The sequence below is a fragment of the Vidua chalybeata genome, chromosome 13, assembly GCF_026979565.1.
Source record: "Vidua chalybeata isolate OUT-0048 chromosome 13, bVidCha1 merged haplotype, whole genome shotgun sequence".
NCBI classification, from domain to species: domain Eukaryota; kingdom Metazoa; phylum Chordata; class Aves; order Passeriformes; family Viduidae; genus Vidua; species Vidua chalybeata.
In genome coordinates this window covers 6,404,741-6,422,861 of record NC_071542.1, presented here as the reverse complement: position 1 = coordinate 6,422,861, position 18,121 = coordinate 6,404,741, and the positions used below count along the sequence as shown (strand labels likewise).

The 18,121-nt window shown below is 39.0% G+C and overlaps 1 protein-coding gene across 4 annotated transcripts in view; it reads right to left on the bottom strand.

Moving 5' to 3' along the window:
• Positions 1 to 474: 474 nt before the first annotated feature.
• The window catches only part of THSD4 (thrombospondin type 1 domain containing 4), a 243,552-nt gene continuing 225,905 nt past the window's right edge, over positions 475 to 18,121 (bottom strand). For 3 of the 4 annotated variants that reach the window (XM_053954670.1, XM_053954673.1, XM_053954674.1), the window contains 4 exons: positions 11,552 to 11,725; positions 9,235 to 9,414; positions 7,197 to 7,341; positions 475 to 6,383 (listed from right to left, as the gene is read on the bottom strand). In XM_053954670.1, coding sequence (XP_053810645.1) covers positions 6,241 to 6,383; positions 7,197 to 7,341; positions 9,235 to 9,414; positions 11,552 to 11,725 — 642 coding nt within the window. In that variant the 3' untranslated portion in view covers positions 475 to 6,240. Of the gene's footprint in view, positions 6,384 to 7,196; positions 7,342 to 9,234; positions 9,415 to 11,551; positions 11,726 to 16,265; positions 16,712 to 18,121 lie in introns of those variants that run through there. The other variant, XM_053954671.1, reaches the window with a different exon arrangement.

Below are 18,121 nucleotides of genomic sequence, written 5' to 3'. Positions count from 1 at the left end.
GCTATTTAACACTTAAAACCTCTGTGTCCCCAGAGAGGGACACAGGCGCTGGCTCCCCACACGCCGTGCCCCTGATGCGGCCCGGGCGCCTGATGCGGCCGCGGTGCCCCTGATGCTGGTTCCCCACACGCAGCGCCCCGGAATGCGGCCCGGGCCAGCCCTGCGTTCACTGATCTGCTCCCGAACGAAGGGACATCGTGAGGATACAGCGAGGACACCGCGGGGACACCGTGAGACACAGCGAGGCCACCCCGCTGCCGGCCCGGCCCGCCTCAGGCGCGCTCAGTCCCGTCCCCTCAGAGCCCGGCGGGCGGGAAGGCGCCCCCTCGCGGCGGCCGTGCGCACCCTGCCGGCCCCCGGCCGCTCCTCGAGAACGACGCGGGCGCTGGAAGCTGCAAAGATCAAAGGAGAAGTAATTCTTACGAAACTCAAGCGCAGATCAAACAAACAAACAAAAAAAAAAACCCAAACGTGTCACATAAATTCATCTTGAGTTACTTTATTTTCCACAATAATAAAAAATAAATTAGTCATAAACAAAAATAGTTAACATTTTTTCATCAAGGAGAAAATGTATACAATATGAAAATGATGCTGTACAGTTCTGGTTCAGGTACATTGCCACGGATATATATTCCTGAACGAGTCAGAAAGCAATTTGCTTATGCTCTCCCCCTTTAATTCACTCAAGGAACTGGCTAATCAGAAAGTTTAGAAAATTGTATTATGAATTTACAGTATGACATATATACAGAAATATATATGTAATACCTGTGCTATAAAATTCCCTAAAAAGATGGGTTAGTATAATGAAAAAGCTGGACAAAATTTGAATGGTATATGTAAATAAATACCTATTAGGTCCCTTTTAATAAAAAAATCTGCCTATTCTAAATATTTGAAATATTTTGGTGCAGTGGCTTGTTCCATAGACACAGCTCAGAATTACATATTTCCCATAGACATCTTGTATTTACAAATAACAACAAAATAAGTTATAATAAAGTATATCCTTCTGCCAAAATCAATTATGAGGGTCCAATAGACAATTTTATACATATTAAAAGAGTTAGGGTTTCTTTTGTCTCCCGTCCTTCCTGATCCTCTCTGTAGATCCTGAGTGACTATGATGGGACTTCACAAGCTGGTATGTACCCAACCCCTGCCAAGGCCACTGGTCTCAAGATTCCCAAACACAGTGTGGAAAAACAGGTCAGCAGCAATGACGTGCTGAGAGGTCACTGATTCACCAGAATTAAGCTTCCCTCCTCTCCAGGTATGATGGTACTTATCTGTACCCAATTACAGTACGTGGGGAAATAGAAAACTGGGGACTCTTGCTCCTCTGAACTTCTGGTTATTAAAAGGTGAGAAGTAAAGAACCAAATTCAGGTCTGCTATGAATTCTCTTAAATGAAATTTTCTCCCTTTCCCCCAGTGAATTTTGCCCACAGTGAAACATTATAATGATTACAAGTTTGCTTTAAAATTTATTGAAAATGTCGAGTGGATGATTTTTCATTTCTGATATAGAAATAATTATTTTACTCTGTTTTCTAAACAATGCCTAATTTCATCTCCCACAAACATTCTGTAAGTATAGCAATAAATGAAGTTTACTTTCATGTTCAAAATTTCATGGTTTTTGTTCCAATTACAGGCATGCACATGAATTATCTGCCCAACACACAGAACAGCTCCCAGAAAGTCAGAGACACTAAGTCTCAAGAAAACCAGGTAAACACACGGCTTTTCCTTGGTAAGGACTATAACTATTTCTGTGCAATTGATGTTCCATATGAAGGGCCACCACAGACTTCAACAGTTCACTTCCTGTGAACCTGTGGTTGCACAGCACAGGAATTAATTCAGTATGTCCTTTACTACTATGCGTTTTAAACTAGCCAACATGGATGTGCACAGACACAAAAATCCAGGGGCTGGCAAAAATACAGCTCTCTTAACAGCTGGGCTTATTTCTAATACAGATTCTTACAAACCAAAGGCCAGTTCAGGATTTTCAGTAATTCTGGAAAAATTTAATATTGTCATCCAAAGGACAAAGGGATGAAAGTGAGATAAGAAGGAGAGGAGAAGCATTGGTGGTGGTGGTGTAAAAGGGAGATAGGTCAGGATGAGGATGGGGAAAAACAAAGCCCTAAAAGCCACATTTTACTACTTACAATGGTACATGTTACAAAGAGAGGAGGCCAAGCCTCCTGTATGAGCCATAGGCTGTTTGAGCACCTCCCTCCTTCCTCCCTCAGTGATGACCACTGGCACTGTCCAGGACTACAGACTGCATGACTGATACAAAACTGCACCATAGTGCCATAACACTGGGATCTAAGCAATAACATTAAACACTGCTTTATTCATACACAAAGTTCTCCATTTGCTGAAGTATTGGGAAAAAGCAGGAAGTTTATGTGTGTAATGAGGAAGACAGCAGTTTCCCGTGCAGGGGTTCTGAGGTGGTCCTGCAGTGAGCCTGTGGCCATCCAGGGTGAGCTTCAAGGCTGGCAGGTCTGCAGCACACCCAGGTCTCCTGTGCTGCACCCCCCAGCACTGCCCTGCCTCCTAACAAGCCCTTCCCTATTCAGAGCCCTGGGGGCTGGAGGTCACAGACACCAAAGCAAACACTGACTGTCTCACTGCTGGCCAAGGCAGACACATCCACAGGTCATTCCCAGAGGAGCAACCCTCAGGTTTTCACACCATCTTCTGGGAGAGAAAGAGAGAACTCCATGAATTCGGTCTCTCAAATTTGGCATGCTTTGGTGTACACAAGGAATTCTACCTACATATGCTTGAAGATGACATTGCACAGGAGCTAGTAAACCCTGACAAGCCCTTGGTAAGTTGATAAACAACTGCACCAGGAATTCTCCATTCCAAATGGAAAGTGCTTTGAGACACAGAGCCTTCTCTGGATGAAGCTGATTTTGGCCAGCTGCATGCCTGTAAGACATGAAGTTGTATGCAGATTTTATCCCATAAGCAGCTGGACTCTTTCAATAAAGTATCTAACTTACTCTGGACTTCCTGGATTGCATAAGGCATCTTCAAGGCAAGGAAGCATTTTTTTTCCACCATTCTGCATTTTTTGACTGATGTTAAAATGTCAGAAAAAGAAATTAAAACATTAAAAATCAGAAGTGTGCATAATTTATATTTGCAATTGATAATATGCATAATTACTTACTTATACTGGTTTCACATCTGCTCTATGTCTACCACATTCATTAAGGCCACCTTTGACTTACAGAAAATAAAGTCAGATCCCCTGCAGGCATCATCCTAAGTTGGGGCACTGCTCTATTAGAACAAACACTTGCTATAGGCACAATTTCAAAATCATGCTTTGTGAGAGGGTGAAATCTTAGCACAGCACTTGTGCAGACAATATTAGTATATCAAAGTGCTGATGAAAAGGGCTCATTAGTTCATTTTGCAGGAACAACTATTTTAATAATGCTGACACATGAGAAGAGATGATAAATGATTAGGTTCAGCAGCATTCTGGTACTTTCCTTACCATTAATATTTACTTACCATTAGATATTCAATTAGGTAAAACTGCCTTTTTTTTTTTTTTAATCTGGTACATCTGAAAAATACATCTCTTTACTTAAAAATAAAGTACAATTTGTATAACCATAGCTCACTACATTCAATTCACAAAGCTGCATACTTTAGATGTAATACAGGGTTATACTGCTATGTGTATGTATATATTCCTTGATAGCTCTCACAAACACTCTTTACATTAGTGGCAACTTAACAGAGCCTACAAGATTATCATCTTTGTAAAATAAGCTAATGGCCATATATTCCAGAGCAAAATAACAGATTTTATAAAATAGGGGGATCTATCTATGTGCTGAGTCACTGATGGTGTCACAGCCAAAGCATGTGTAACAAGAACTATGACTGCAAACCAGATTCCCTCTGCATCTCATTTGCCTTGGGGATTTCAGGAAGCCTTTTTATGGAACAAGTATTTCCCTCAAGCTGACAGGAAACACTTCCTTGGGATGAAAGAGATAACAGCAAAAATTATATAATGTATGTCAAGATTTGCTGCAGTGAGATACACAGATGAAAATCTGTATTCAGAAGCACTGGATTCCAGAATTGTTTACACTGCACTTTATCCGTATCATTCTTTGGTCAAGAATCTAAGGAACATAATATGATAAAAAAATCTGTAAGTTACCTTTGTGGAGAAATCTTTGTAGTACAAGGAAACAGGAGGACTGTGAAAGATTCATGAACTTGAAGTTTCCTAATTAAAGTTTTTGTTTCTAACAACTTTATGTCTATTATTTACAGTGAAAAAGCCCAAGTCAAAGTGTACAGAAACAGCCAATGACGTTTTGGGCTGACATACAACAATTTATAGTCACAAAGAGTACCTCCAAATTTTAGGGGAAGCACTTCTTCATTTCATGTAGCCAAACAGTAGGAGTTCATCATGTCCAAAATATATTTTTCAAGAGTGACCAAATCAAAACATTTAGAAGTTAATCTCAATGCAAGGCAGCTTTTAGACTACAGGAATTCCACCTTCCTGTGGCTCCCAGCACATAAACTGATGTGACTGGTTTCACACCCAGCAACCTTCGCCTCCCAGCTTTCCTCTCCACCAAAGCAGCAAAAAGAAAAGGATACACAATGAGGCTCAAACATGGCTCTGCATCAGTGGCAGCATACCTTAACCACATCTCTGGGATTGACTGAACATAGATTATTACAGCTGCTTTGCAACTCGGACATCAGGCACTTTAGGAATAGATGCATAGATGGGCATCGCTAATTTACTAGCAATATGCTGTAATAAACAGCTGAATAAGTAGAGGTGTTTATTTTTTCCCCTCAGCCTTATTTACACATTTGAAAGACCTCTCAAATAAAGGCTAGAGAACATGCAGATAATGCACAACCTCATCTGCACTGCATAGTATACTATTTGCCTTTAGCAAATCTCAAGGCTTAGTACAGTAATTGCAGAAATGAAAAATCACCACTTAAATTCAGCTCTAAGTCTGCAGCCATACTTAAGTAATAGAAGATGAGTGATATGAATAGATCTGTGCAATGAAACACTGAGCAAAGACAGACAAGTATGTTGTAATAACGGATCAAAACCTGAAGAGCGCCAATAGCTAAGATCCCCTTTGTACAGATACTCAGCTACTAGACTCATACTGCTGCCTGCTACCAGGAGTAACAGACTGCTATAAGACACACAGGTCACTCTCCTTTGGTGGTTGTTTCAGAAACTGGTGACATATCCAGACTAGGTCTGAACAAAGTACTTTGGTTTGGAGTTGTTAAACAATAGTGCAGAGACAAGAATTAGGTAAGATCCCAGTTCTGAAATAAGTCCCCTACAGAAAAGAGACCTCACCAATGGAAACAATCATGTTTTATATCAGCAAAGGCTCTTTACCTTTCTGGTTACCCTGTCTCACTGACAGCTGCAGCTGTTAAAGACTTAAAGAGCTAGACACTAGTGTCACTCTGGTAGGGAACGTATTTTAAATTCCATACAAAATTATGAAAACGTATTTTTATGAGTTTATGAATTAAATATAAAGGCACCTTCTGGCAGTCAAGTGTGTATGTATTTGCTGCCTAAGGACAGGACATCACTTAAAAGGACAACTGAGAGAGCTTAACGTTGACTCTGATTTATTATGAATGGACTGAAGTAGTTAAAAATATATGTTAGAGTGCTAGGAAACTGATGATAAATGCTTTTCAAGGGTCTGGTTCTTTGGGAGGTCATTTTTCTCATGCACTTTCATTGATTTAGTCCTCTAACTTAAGGCAGTCCAAAACACCAAGTAAAAGTATGCACTCAGAAAATAATGGAGCAGCTGCATCCATACTGGTCAATTATCTCCAGTAATTGCCTGCAATTGATTTTAGTCTTCATTAATTTCACAATCTTAAGGCCAGTATGTTCTTTAAATAAGTATCTGATGAGCAGGTGCAAATAATAGTATCCTTAAAAATGAATGCTTTAAAAAAATCATGATTTTACAACAAACATCCTAAAAGAGATAACTGCACAATAACTGTAACTGAAAGGGTGTGAGATTTAACCATAGTCTTGATGCACTCAGCAATATAAACCCCATCTCTAAGAAGCTACAACTGCTGCAGTCAAAGCAGCACTGCCCAAGCTCCATGTGAAGAGTGCCACTGCTGCTCTGAGCAGAGCAGGATGTGTTATCTGCGGCCCAGGAAGCCCGGCTGTCTGTTTGCCACGCGGGTGCAGGAGGCACAGCAGGCTGTTTTGTAATAGGTGTACACACAGAGCCGGGCCTGAACCACCACATTGCAGTTGTAGTATTTATCCTTGCAGTTCTCATCTGTGGAGAGACAGGAAGAGAGAAGAAACTAAAGAAAACAGTACTAGAGCAACAAATAATCAGTTCTCTTCCTTTTACCCCTTGGACCTGTACTTAAACATTAATTTTCAGGTTAAAACAGGTTATCTAAGCAAATAAGTTAGATTATTTAGGATTTCATATAAAGATAAAGCACGTAAGAAATGTAGCTAACCCCATTTCCGCAGGTTTTAATGTTATCTTAAAGTATATTGAATAATTCTCAACTGAAAGTTGTTGGAGACTATTCAGAGTTAAAACTGTCTCTGAATTCTTGCATCTTTCTCTTCCTAGCCATTCTCATTACTATAAAAATCGAATCTGTATGAGATGAATGACTAATTCCAATGCAAATTAAGTGTATATTTACTATAACAAAATTTAATTGCTTCATTGCACTCAATACCTTAGTTTAATTTTTTTGGTTCTTACAGAACCTGTTTCCAAATACTGCATATAATGATCCATTTTTTTTTTTTTTGTTTTAAATACTCTTCCAAGAGTATTGGAGAATGCAAGGAGGCTGCAGAAAAACATCCTGTATGTACCATTTTCACAGAAGCAGATCTCACATTCTCAGCAACTTCAAGAATAAGCCAGTTTCTTACACATTACAAGGAAAACATTTTTATTGGAAACTTACTTTTAAATAATAGAAAAGAGTTGTATTTTATGTAAAAATGAAACCCTGAACTCAATAAAGAAAATATACTATTAAAGCCTCTGCAAGACTGTAAAATAACTTCTCCACTAGATGGAGTTCCACAGTTAAAACAGAAGTTTCCTCTGCCTTACCTATTTCAGGGACACAATCCTGTGTATTGCATGGTTCTTTCTCTTCAGGTTTGAGCTGTGGATCACACTGAGTACTGGCTGCCATGTCATCCGACAGACACCGCACCTCCCGAACCCGAAATCCTCCTTCACAGGACTTGGAACACTGAAACAATGAAGCTGAAGCTCATGAAGGCCATAGGAGATGAGTAATTACAGAAAGAAAACAAGGGAACCTTGATGCCAGACCCAGGTATCACTGCAGTCTTTTATCAACTTCACCCTACTGGTTTTCATTTTCTACCTAGGAAGCCCTTAATATACAGGTAGAATTTTCTTAAAGATTCCCAAACATTTTTGACCACAGGAACAAGTGGACAAATAAACCTAGTGGATGCTGTGCAACTGAAATCAAGCTGGAACAGTTCCTTTTCTGAATTTATTACTTAGCATCTGCTTCTTTAATTAGTCTGGTTGTTCTCTGCTCATTTAGATGTATCTCCCAAACCTACTCTTTCCATAGTGTTCACATTTCCTGCTTTAAGAACTTAACTGCACTGAACTTTATTACTTGATTGCCCTGCCCTCCACTGTCCCTTTTGCTGTTTATATATAAGCAAGAATAATTTTAATTACCTTTTTTTTTTTTGTCTTGCACTCAATTATTTTTCACTTCTTGCAGCACAATGATTTTACTAAGCATTATAAATTTCTTTGAATTTCTGAGGGAAATATTTCTGTGCTCCTTCAGGGTCTCTTACGAAGCCAGAGACTTTTGTACTTGCTTGTTATGGTACTTTTAAAGCAAATTATTACACATTTCTGGCCGTACTGAAACAAATCCCCCATTGGCCAAGGATTTTGCCTGAGTGAGGTCTTTGAGATTTGGCTCAATGTCCAGTTTGACCTAATGCTCAAAAACTTAATTAAACCTGAGTCTTTTACGATTAAAACCTTAATAGCCCAAAACTAGTAAGAATGTTTTCTTCTCACTTTTTTTGGCATAATTATTTCTTTTCCTACCATTGCATAAACAACTTATAATGATCAAAAAATCACATATTGTAAAAAACTAACTGAAGTAGTCTCAATATTATATTTTTAACTGCTTTTTCATCTTTATGTACAACCTTTACCCACGTTTGAAAGGGCAGCCATGTGCAACAGTAATAGAACATGGGTTTTTCTAGAGTTACTCCTGTTACATGCCTGTATAGTACACTCTAATTATTCCACATCCACATCCAGCCATAAGGACTTCAGGTCTGCAGAGATCTTAAGCACTTAGAATGGAACCAAGACTCACATCACACTTCACACAAACCATTCTGAGCTGCATCCACATTGCAGAGCTGCCAGTGCAATCTGACCTACAGCTCAACAAAGGGTCCAAGTTACTGCATTTGATATGGTGTCATCTCATTCTAAGATGACAACGGACTTTCTGATTTTCATTTAGGACAAAAATGTTGACTTTTTTGGTAGAAAACCAATAATCTATGTCAGATATAAGAAATTATAGAGAGATAGATGGAACTGAAGTGTTTTGTGGCACAGTGGTGAATGTAGCTGGTCCACTTCCAAGGGAAACTGAAGATACATGAAATCATACAACACATTTTCTCTCAGTAAAATTCTAAGTATTACAGTGAAGAGTTTACAGTAAAATGTTATGGTAAAACTGACTCTTAAGAAATCAATGCATCCCTCATTCTTTATTAAATGCTCCTAATTTTTAATGAAACTAGAGATCTGAAAGGAACTTCTAAGTGCACCACACTGTCTCACTGGAAGGGCCAAACTTTATAAAACAGGAAGCTTCTATGAAGAAGACATCAATGATACAAAGACAACTGTGCAATGTCTCTTTCTGGTCAAGATACTTCCTGAATTTTCTATGTTCCACCAGGCAAAGAGTATGCTTTCTTTTTATTATCACTCCTGTGCAAAGTCAAATCAATTTCATGATGGGTTGTTGTATGCAAATTGTGTTCTCTTTCAATATAAACAGAAAAATATGTATCAAAGTACAGATACAGGAAAACATGATAAGACTTACTGTGCTCCATTCTGTATGAAACCACTTAGATCCACATGGCTTGAGGTAGCAGGACTGCTGGCTGGGAGGTTTTTCCAAATATGAACATTCATAGGGGTTCAAAACATCAAAATTACCTTCAGTTTTCCTAACACAAATTACTTCTCTCTGCTGAGTTCCACTACCACATTCAGTAGAGCACTGTATCAGGGAATAAAACAAAGTGGGAAAATCTGTTATTCTTCTCATGTCCTTTGACTTGTTTACAAAGTAACATTTCTCGACATCATATGGTACCATGGACTCAAAACGTATTTCTAATTATCTTCATGAAGAAGACATATGACTCTAAGTGTACTTCTGGAAAAATCTCAAAGTGTAGTTTTACCTGTAGCTACAAAAAGAAACTGGTATTTATTTTTCCAATCAACAGGGAAGCATAACTCACTTTCTCCATAAACAGTGTTACTGTTTCTTGCCGAAGCAGGATCGTATGTGCTGCACTGAACTTCAGAGGGTTATAAGGTTAGAGCACAGTTTTGTAGCTTTACAAAGCCTCACATTCTGTGCTGTTTTTAGAAAATGCCTTAATGTGCCAGGGTGTTATTTTCATGCTTGCAGGTATCTATGTGATGTAGTGTTGGTTCCAGTTCTGAAAAGCAAATTTGACTCACTTGGATTCCTACTGCCCATTTAAAGGTTAAGTACACACACAATACTGTTTCTGGCACTTGTAAAAAGGTTTTTAGAAGATGATTACAGCAACATATTGGTTTCTAGGTTGTATAAAGGACTATGATTTTCAGAAGGCTTTTTCCAGCCTAAACCAATGAAATGTTCCTAACACTGGAGATTTTCTTTATATTTTTGGTAGAATTTACAATCCCTTTACCAGATTCCCACAAAACTCTTGAGCTGAATGAAGAACCATAAGAAGTACAGTAACTGCACATTCTTTAACACAAAACATTTCTTTCAATGTTCCTCCTAAAGGCACCATCTGAACACCCAACCTTAGCTCTGGCAGAGGAAGGAAGGCCAGCCTTCAGTGCTCCCTCCTGCTCTGCCCTACTGACTGCTCTCCTTTTGTTATTGAAAACCAGATAGACCAGCCAGGACTTGGCTGGTAGACTTTGTACCCTTGTGTGCATCAAACAATTCAATTCCATGCAAAGAAAGAAGGTGAATTAAAAGAATAGTCAGGATGGTCTGACTGAACACTTCTCCAGCACAGAAAAAATGGGTGCAGAGTTTCCTATTCACTGTTTGGAGCACTCTGAGTAACAAGGCTTGGGTTTCATCTGTTATTAGAACAGCAGATAAAGATTTTTAAAATCAGAATATGTTATTATTGTTATACATATTCTTATACACAATAATTATTACTTGCACTTGAAAGCATTAGCACAGTATTAGCCCTGTAATCTCCCCCTCAGCTGTACCAGTTTAACTTCCAGGTCCTTATCTCCTGGAAGGACTGTGGGATCTGCAGTGCAGTCAGTTAACAGCACCACTCCACCAAGTGCTAGCACCAGCAGTCCCAAAGGCTCTCCAGGCTATGCCAGAGCCTACACAAAGGGACACAAATGCGTGGGCATGAGTTAACAGCTTCTGAAACGCCTTTGTACCTGACAGACGAAATGTTCATTTGGAACAAGGGCTACTAGATGTGCATGAAGGGAATTTACTTTGAGGAAAGAGCATCAGTATAGAGGCCACTAACCAAACTTTGCTCTTTTGCCTATTGTAATGGCTTTCAGTACAACAATACCAAAGCTAACTTTTGGATTTAGCCATTGCTTTTTGCCTTCTTTATCTTTTGGAAATTTCATATGCATACATATATATAGGTATGTATACCTGCATTTATGCATGATCACAAAGGCTCTGCTCTAAGAATTGCAAATCCATTGCTTTAGTGTTTCCCTGAACATGCTGAGCAGAATTCTGTCACCATTCTTTTTATAAATACACTGGGTCAGTAGGTGAAAAGCAAAAAATGAAGATAGAGAGGAGAAGAAGAACATTTTTTTTTTTATCGAAGTAAAAAAACCCGAGCAGATGCTGAAAAGTATTGAACATCTACTCAGTAAAATACAGGAAAAAGTACCAAATAATACTCTAGAGAGAAATACTCTAGATTGTCAATACTTAGATACTCTGTCAGATAATCTGTAGATAATCTGTCAGTATTTAGATACTCTAAAATACCAAAAAATACTCTAGAGAGATGAAGAAATACCTTATGGTACACATCTTTATTGCATCAAAATACAAGTTTAAAAGCAAAATACCAACAGAAAAGCAACAGAGATGTTAGATTTGGTGCCTGGCTTACCTGTGTCCAGCCCCCAGCAAACCACTCCACTTTCCCAGCGCAGGGCCCATTATTACAGGGAGTTGTTTCCGAGGGTCTGTTGTTGCCACAGCCTTCCAGAGGCAAACTGCTGATGTGGTTGGTCATGCAAACCACGGAGCGCGTGCGGATCCCGTCCCCGCACTCTGCCGAGCACTGCCAGCAAGAGACACAACACGGTCACTTGTGAGCCCTCCAGACTGCACAGGGAAATGACAAGTGACAGTCGTGGAAGTTAAGTCATTCATGCAAAGTCAATTATTTTTATTTGTAAAAGTAATTTTACTTTTACTTCAGCTGTAGCAAATTGTCTTACAGTTTCATACTTCTGAAAACACTACAAGTAGTACCTGTCTTTACAGTCAGAAATGAAAGGATTAGCTAAGAAAGAAATCTCTTGGTTTACAGCTTTTTGTTAGCTTTCTTACTTTCCTTTTTTCTTCTTCCTGTCCGTAAATTCTTCCAGTTTTCATTTTATTCGTCGTTTTTCACACTAATTAGTAGCTCTGAGAATGGGTAATTTCAATAAAAATAGGACAGCAGTCCTATTTCAGTCTCTGTTTTGCTCTCTGGGTTTCTCCTCCAAGCATTCAAGCTGTCAGCCAGGTGGATCTTACACTGGCTGAAAGGACAAGGTAAGGGCTTGCGGCACTGGGAGTAAAGTGACTGCACAGCACATCCTGGAACTCTTCCACATAGCAAACTGACAGAGTCTGACAGCACAGTAAAGTAGAAAAATATATATTATTTTGATAGGTAATTTCAAAAGATTCAGGTAAATCCTCAGTAAATAACTGTAACTACCAAGAATGATTGCCCAACCTGTTTCAACTGTAAGCTTTAAATTTGTTTTAGGAGAGGTGGCTATAGAAGCTTATGTGTATTCCCTGTTGCTTTTTAATGATATGACTTTCCAATAACTAATATTCACCATTCTGAAAGTTACACTGCTAAATTCTGAAAGCTCTTACTAAACAGTGATATGTAGATTCTTATGCCACCTATTCAGAGACAGTACGCACGTCATTCACAAATCACAGGAAAAATTCCATTTATGCCCTTAAAGTTTGCTCTTTCATCTACTGAAGTGAGAAAGTCTCTGGAATTTCACTCTCCTAAGCAGCATCAAACTATTGACATTTAAAAAACAGAAACATGCCAAGGAAATAAAGTCTCATGTTTGACTGCTCCTTTGTTGCTTAATTATTTCTTGATCTTCCCTTTTGTTTTCTGTTAAAATGCATTTAGCATTCCGTGTATAGACCATTAACAAAGAAGAAAAACCTATGTGCAGCTCACTGAAAGATATGTATACAATGGAATTTAAACAAAGCAATTATGTTTCACATGCAAAGAAACTCACAAATAAATATGTAATATATGATAGAAAAAGATGCATTTGATTGCTATTTCAGATTTTATTTTTAACATACAATGTAAATAGGAGAAACTGTGTATTACTTCCACAATGAGCACCACATTCCTCATGAATGAACATAACTCTGCATTAGAACATTTAAAAATTTTATTGACTAAGAATGACTCAAAAAACTGGTAATGAGACACGAAGTAGACCATGTACTTGATTTAGCTGCCATTGGTAACAGTGTCAGGGTTCACTTCCAATAGCTCAGCTGCAAAACAACAGATGCCATGACAACACCACTGTTAACAAGACCAACCAACACAGTCACTCATCTTCTTGAGAGAGCCCAGTGACTGAAAATGCCATTGGTAGCAAACTGCTCTTTACTCACTTGCAGGGAGGAACACTGGTTACTTGTGTGAAACGTGTAGTCATGTTACATTTATTTCACTGATACAGAATAGAAAACCACTTTTCCTATCAGCAAGTTGATTTCTTTCACAAGAAAGACGCAAATAGAATAGCAAGGCTTTACTGAAATGGAATACCTAGAAAATTAAAGAAGTGATTCATCTCTTTAGAAGCTATTTTTCTAACAAAGTACAATTTTTGAAAAACTAGAAATTCAGGTTTCTTCCTCCATCTGCAAGATCAAGTAATTAAAAGCATCTCTTAAATGATGCCTAGAAGTAACATAATAAACCTTTTCTGTTGGTGGTGCACAACAAGATTTTCCACTTTCAAGCAAGTATATAAAATAGATTCACCTCCTCAGCAAATCAATTTCATGGCTAAGGAGGCCTTTTCAAGGTAAATTGGTAAAAATCTTGAAAATACAAGAATAATACAAATTGTGCTAGTAATGAACATTTTCCTGTTCACATAAACTACAACCAAACCACACCCATTTCAGACAGGCCACTCACAGGTGAGCTGAGCCCCACACTGTGGCTCCCACTCAAATCTGCAGTGTGGAAATCAATTCTGTGGCTGTTCCCATTCCAAGTGTGTCCAGTTACATTAAGCAGAGAGAACTTATGCACATACTCTGCAAATACTTTTCTTATTGATAACTAATTTTCATTTGACAATCTAGTTTGCTTTTCTGCTTTGCAAACCAGAGCTGGGAACAAATTCAGTCAGTAAAGTCATCCAGAAAATCTCCCTAGTCTTATGTTTTAAATGATTATGTTATGAACTAGGCTTGCATATCAAATAACAGAGGAAATACCAAATGGGAAGGTATAGGGTTGTTCCACTCTCTGCTGCAAGATTTTGCTACAGATTAACTACCCTCTAAGGATTTACAAAGCAAACTTAAACCTGAATGTTTCACATTATGCATTTGTTTTTTCATGTTTTTATCTCCTTTTCAGCAAAAAAATCTTCTCTGTGAAAATCATGGATTTCTAAGGTCCAAGGCAGGGTGTAGTGAGTTGGATAATGAATCTTTCCCCCTTGTTTTTCACAACTGACACACCCATTACTTTCAATTTGGTGCCATTGATTTGTTGCATTAATACATTAATAACTGCCATAACCTAACATTGTGAAACATGAGGAACTTTCACAAGCTGCAATGTCATAACCTAACATTGTGAAACATGAGGAACTTTCACAAGCTGCAACTTTATTCTGGTCCTATTATTAAAGATATTTTGTTTCACAGTCTTGTTTTAATTGGCACAAATTCCTCAGAAACCTCCGTCTGTGTTTTAAGGAGTCTGCCATTTTTCCTCTTCCTGAGGTCCTTCCCTCATGAGTTCAATTTCAGAAGCTTTCCATACCCATTAAAAACTAAAAATAAAACCTCTCATTCAGGGCTCTGATAGTTGTCGGAAAGCAACTGAGCAGCAGTCCAGGAAAATAAGGCAAGTTCCTGCAAACTTGGAAAACTGTAAGTGGAAGCCTGAATTTTTGTCACAGCTACAAGACAAGGGTAGAGCAAAAAGAAAATCCCTTTTAGCAGCACCAGTTCCCCTTCACTAACGTGCCAGCCCTACTCATTACGCTCAAATGGGGCAGCAGACCACAGGAGAGTGGCAGCAGGAATTCTCCTGGGTCTCCAGAGAGCTTTCACACAGGCCTCAGCATCACTGCTAGCATTAATTAAATTTTTAAATAACAACCAATTGAATTTGAGTAAAACACCCAATTTGTGTAGGATTTCTGTCTACCACACTTTTAACCTTCATCACCTTTATTATCTCCCACAAGATAGTAAAGACTTTTACAGTCATCCTCCTGATGTTACTGAAAAAAAAAAAAATCTATGTTTCAAATAAATTAATAAAACTCCTTAGCATTATTCGACCTACTCTGAGAAAATCCATTTCAGAAGGGATTTTAGACAGATTATGTAACCTTTGTTTTTCCAGTAATACACTCAGAATTGTATTTCAGAAGATCACTTCTGCCACAGCAGACTGGGGCAGATTTTCAAAAGACATAAACCCACTGAGAGCTGCCTTGATTTCTTAGAAAAGAAAAAAAAAATTAAAAGGGAGTGAAGGAAGAAATATCTTTTTGCACTGTCAAAACATTTTCTGATACCTAGATTTAAACAGGTTCCCTTTAGAGTGCACCTATGCACGCAGCAGGTGCTGGATCAGCGCAGCAGCTCCTCCAAGGTCCCAGCACCGGTGCCCCTCAGGCGATGAGCAGCAGGGAGGAGCGCTCTCTGCTCGGGCGCTGCCGGCCCTGCGCAGGGCCCGAGCGCACCAGAGCCCTGCCCAGCCTCACCCGGCCCGGGCACACCCTGCCCGAGGCCCAGCTCTCCCTTTAACCACTGCTCCATCAGTCCTTGCTCGGGCTCAGAGAGGCGCCTTTTCCCAGCCCCAGCCTGCCCTTCCATGATCCCTCCCCCTCGGACTCGCTCCCAGGCCGAGCCTGGCCCTGCCCCATTCCCACAGACCTGCCCCGGGGCGCTGGGCTGAATGTGACTCTGGGTTCTGTCCCTGCACGGATTTCTGAGCTTGACCTTGCGCCTGCCTCGTCACTGGGATCGTGCCTGACAGGCTGGACCCTGTTCGGGCCCTGCGTGCCGCCCTCCTTGCAACACTGGGCCACAGGTACAGCCGGGCAGGCTTTAGGGGCTGAACTGGGGCAAAGCAAGGCCAGGACTAGAGAAGGAAACACAAATCTCTGTAGACCTTGGCCACCCTTCTATCAAACCCTCCTGCAATATTTCATTGCAAATATGAAGTGAGTTACATATTTATACATGAAGAATGCAAACCTCCTATTTCCATATAAATCCCACATGGAATCAATGGAAAAGGGTATTTTATTTTGTTTTTATTTTATACTAAAACAAATAAACTGTGATAATAAAAAATAACGAACTCTTGCACAAGCTTAATGGTGATTTTTCTTCTTTTTCCCCAAGATTCAGGAGATTTTAAGTGAAGTATCCAGATTTAAATAAAAAGCAGTGAAAGCAGAGTGTAAGCTACAATATTCATTGGTAGTTCCACATTTGACTGGTCAACAAACACACTTGAACCTTTTAGGCAATGTTTAGAATTGAGAGGAATAATGCATTGGTTTTTATTAAGTTCTCCTTTTACTACAGTTCTCTTGCAGGAGATTATTACAGAAGCATTGCTGTTACTCCTTTTAATGAAGAGTAAAATCCAGAGCATGTGTTTGGTTTGTTTTGATTATGTTCCCTGATGTGCAGCATTTTTTCTTTCTTCCCAAGAATTTATTTTGGCCGCAGAATCTCATTAACATCTAAGAATTGTTTGTATTTTGGCTTCTTTTCTAAGTAGGCTCTAAACATAAAATGAGAAACAAATGAACAGAGGAGATAGCAATGAGGAATAAACAAAAATGCAGGAGGGAAATGCTCCAGTTAGTTGGAAGGAAACATTGGTGAGTCTCCCACTGCTGTAAATCAGGAGAATGGAGTTTCCCACTCCTGACCCATAGGAGAAATAAACTTTCCAGCAATTAGAGCTGTCGAAGAATCAGTCATGTGAAATGTTTACATGAATCTCATCTGCTCCCATCAATCCCATTTTGTTGCGAAGTTCAGTAAGGTTCACCAGATTTACTCTACTGATTAATGGATGCTGTTTGGTGGAACTCTGCTGCTTTAATGCAGGATGACATCTTTAGAGAATTATGAGACAGGAAGCAATCCTTCTACAAATGCACATAAAAATATCACAAAAGTTTGTCCAGACTCTCTATAGGCAAAGGAGGTTAAAGATCACATAGAAGTCAAAGCCATGAAACTTAATTGTCTTAGTTATGCTCAAGATAGAGCAATAAATGCAAAGACAGGCACAGATAAAGTAAGACCAACCAGTCTCACTTTGCTACTACAGACTTTTAACCTGTAATCTTTTCCATTGCAGTGGGTAAAAATTTCTGCTTCTCTCAAGATTGAGCCTGGGGGTATCAATAGATGGTGTTTAGACCTACTTCCCATACAAGGAACAACAGTATATACTTTTCAGAAAATTAATGTTTGTTTCCCAAGAACAAATGGCTTTCCCTCCTTCCTTTCTAGAGTGCATATGGTGGCCACACACCTTGAAAGCTTTGCAGGTAAAAGTGTTTGTGTAACATACACTCAATGGACTCTGATACCTGTTTATCAAAATACCACAAACCAAGAACTGCATTATATTAGGAACATGAAGGGGTTTTTAATTACATATATAAAAATTCAGTGTGTGCAGAAATCAACATCAAGGAGGTCAATGCCATGGGGCGAAACAGGTGGCCCATAAAATCCATAAATACATTGTGGGAAAACAAGACTGGAGAACACAGCAAGAAGGCAGCCAAGTGTTATTTACAGGGTAAAGCAACATATAGCCCACCCTGGGAAGGAAACACAACTCCTACACACAAATTTATATGTGCTCTACAGATTTTTTCAGTGCACATATGTAATATTGCTGAAGTCACATTTAGGGAAAAGCAATGATATAATAATCTAGTTCAGAACTACAAAAACTATTAATGATTATAAGTAACTAGCATGATTTCTGCATCAATTAAAACTTTGCATGGTCTCAGTAAAAAAAGAAAACACAAAATATTTTCACCATTCCTAAATTAGACCATGTTCTGTTCTTAAAACAGTTTTAAAGAATACTCATGTCAAATTCTGCACAAATATCAAATCCTGAAATTGAACATCGGCTGCCAGTGAAGACAATGGTAATTTT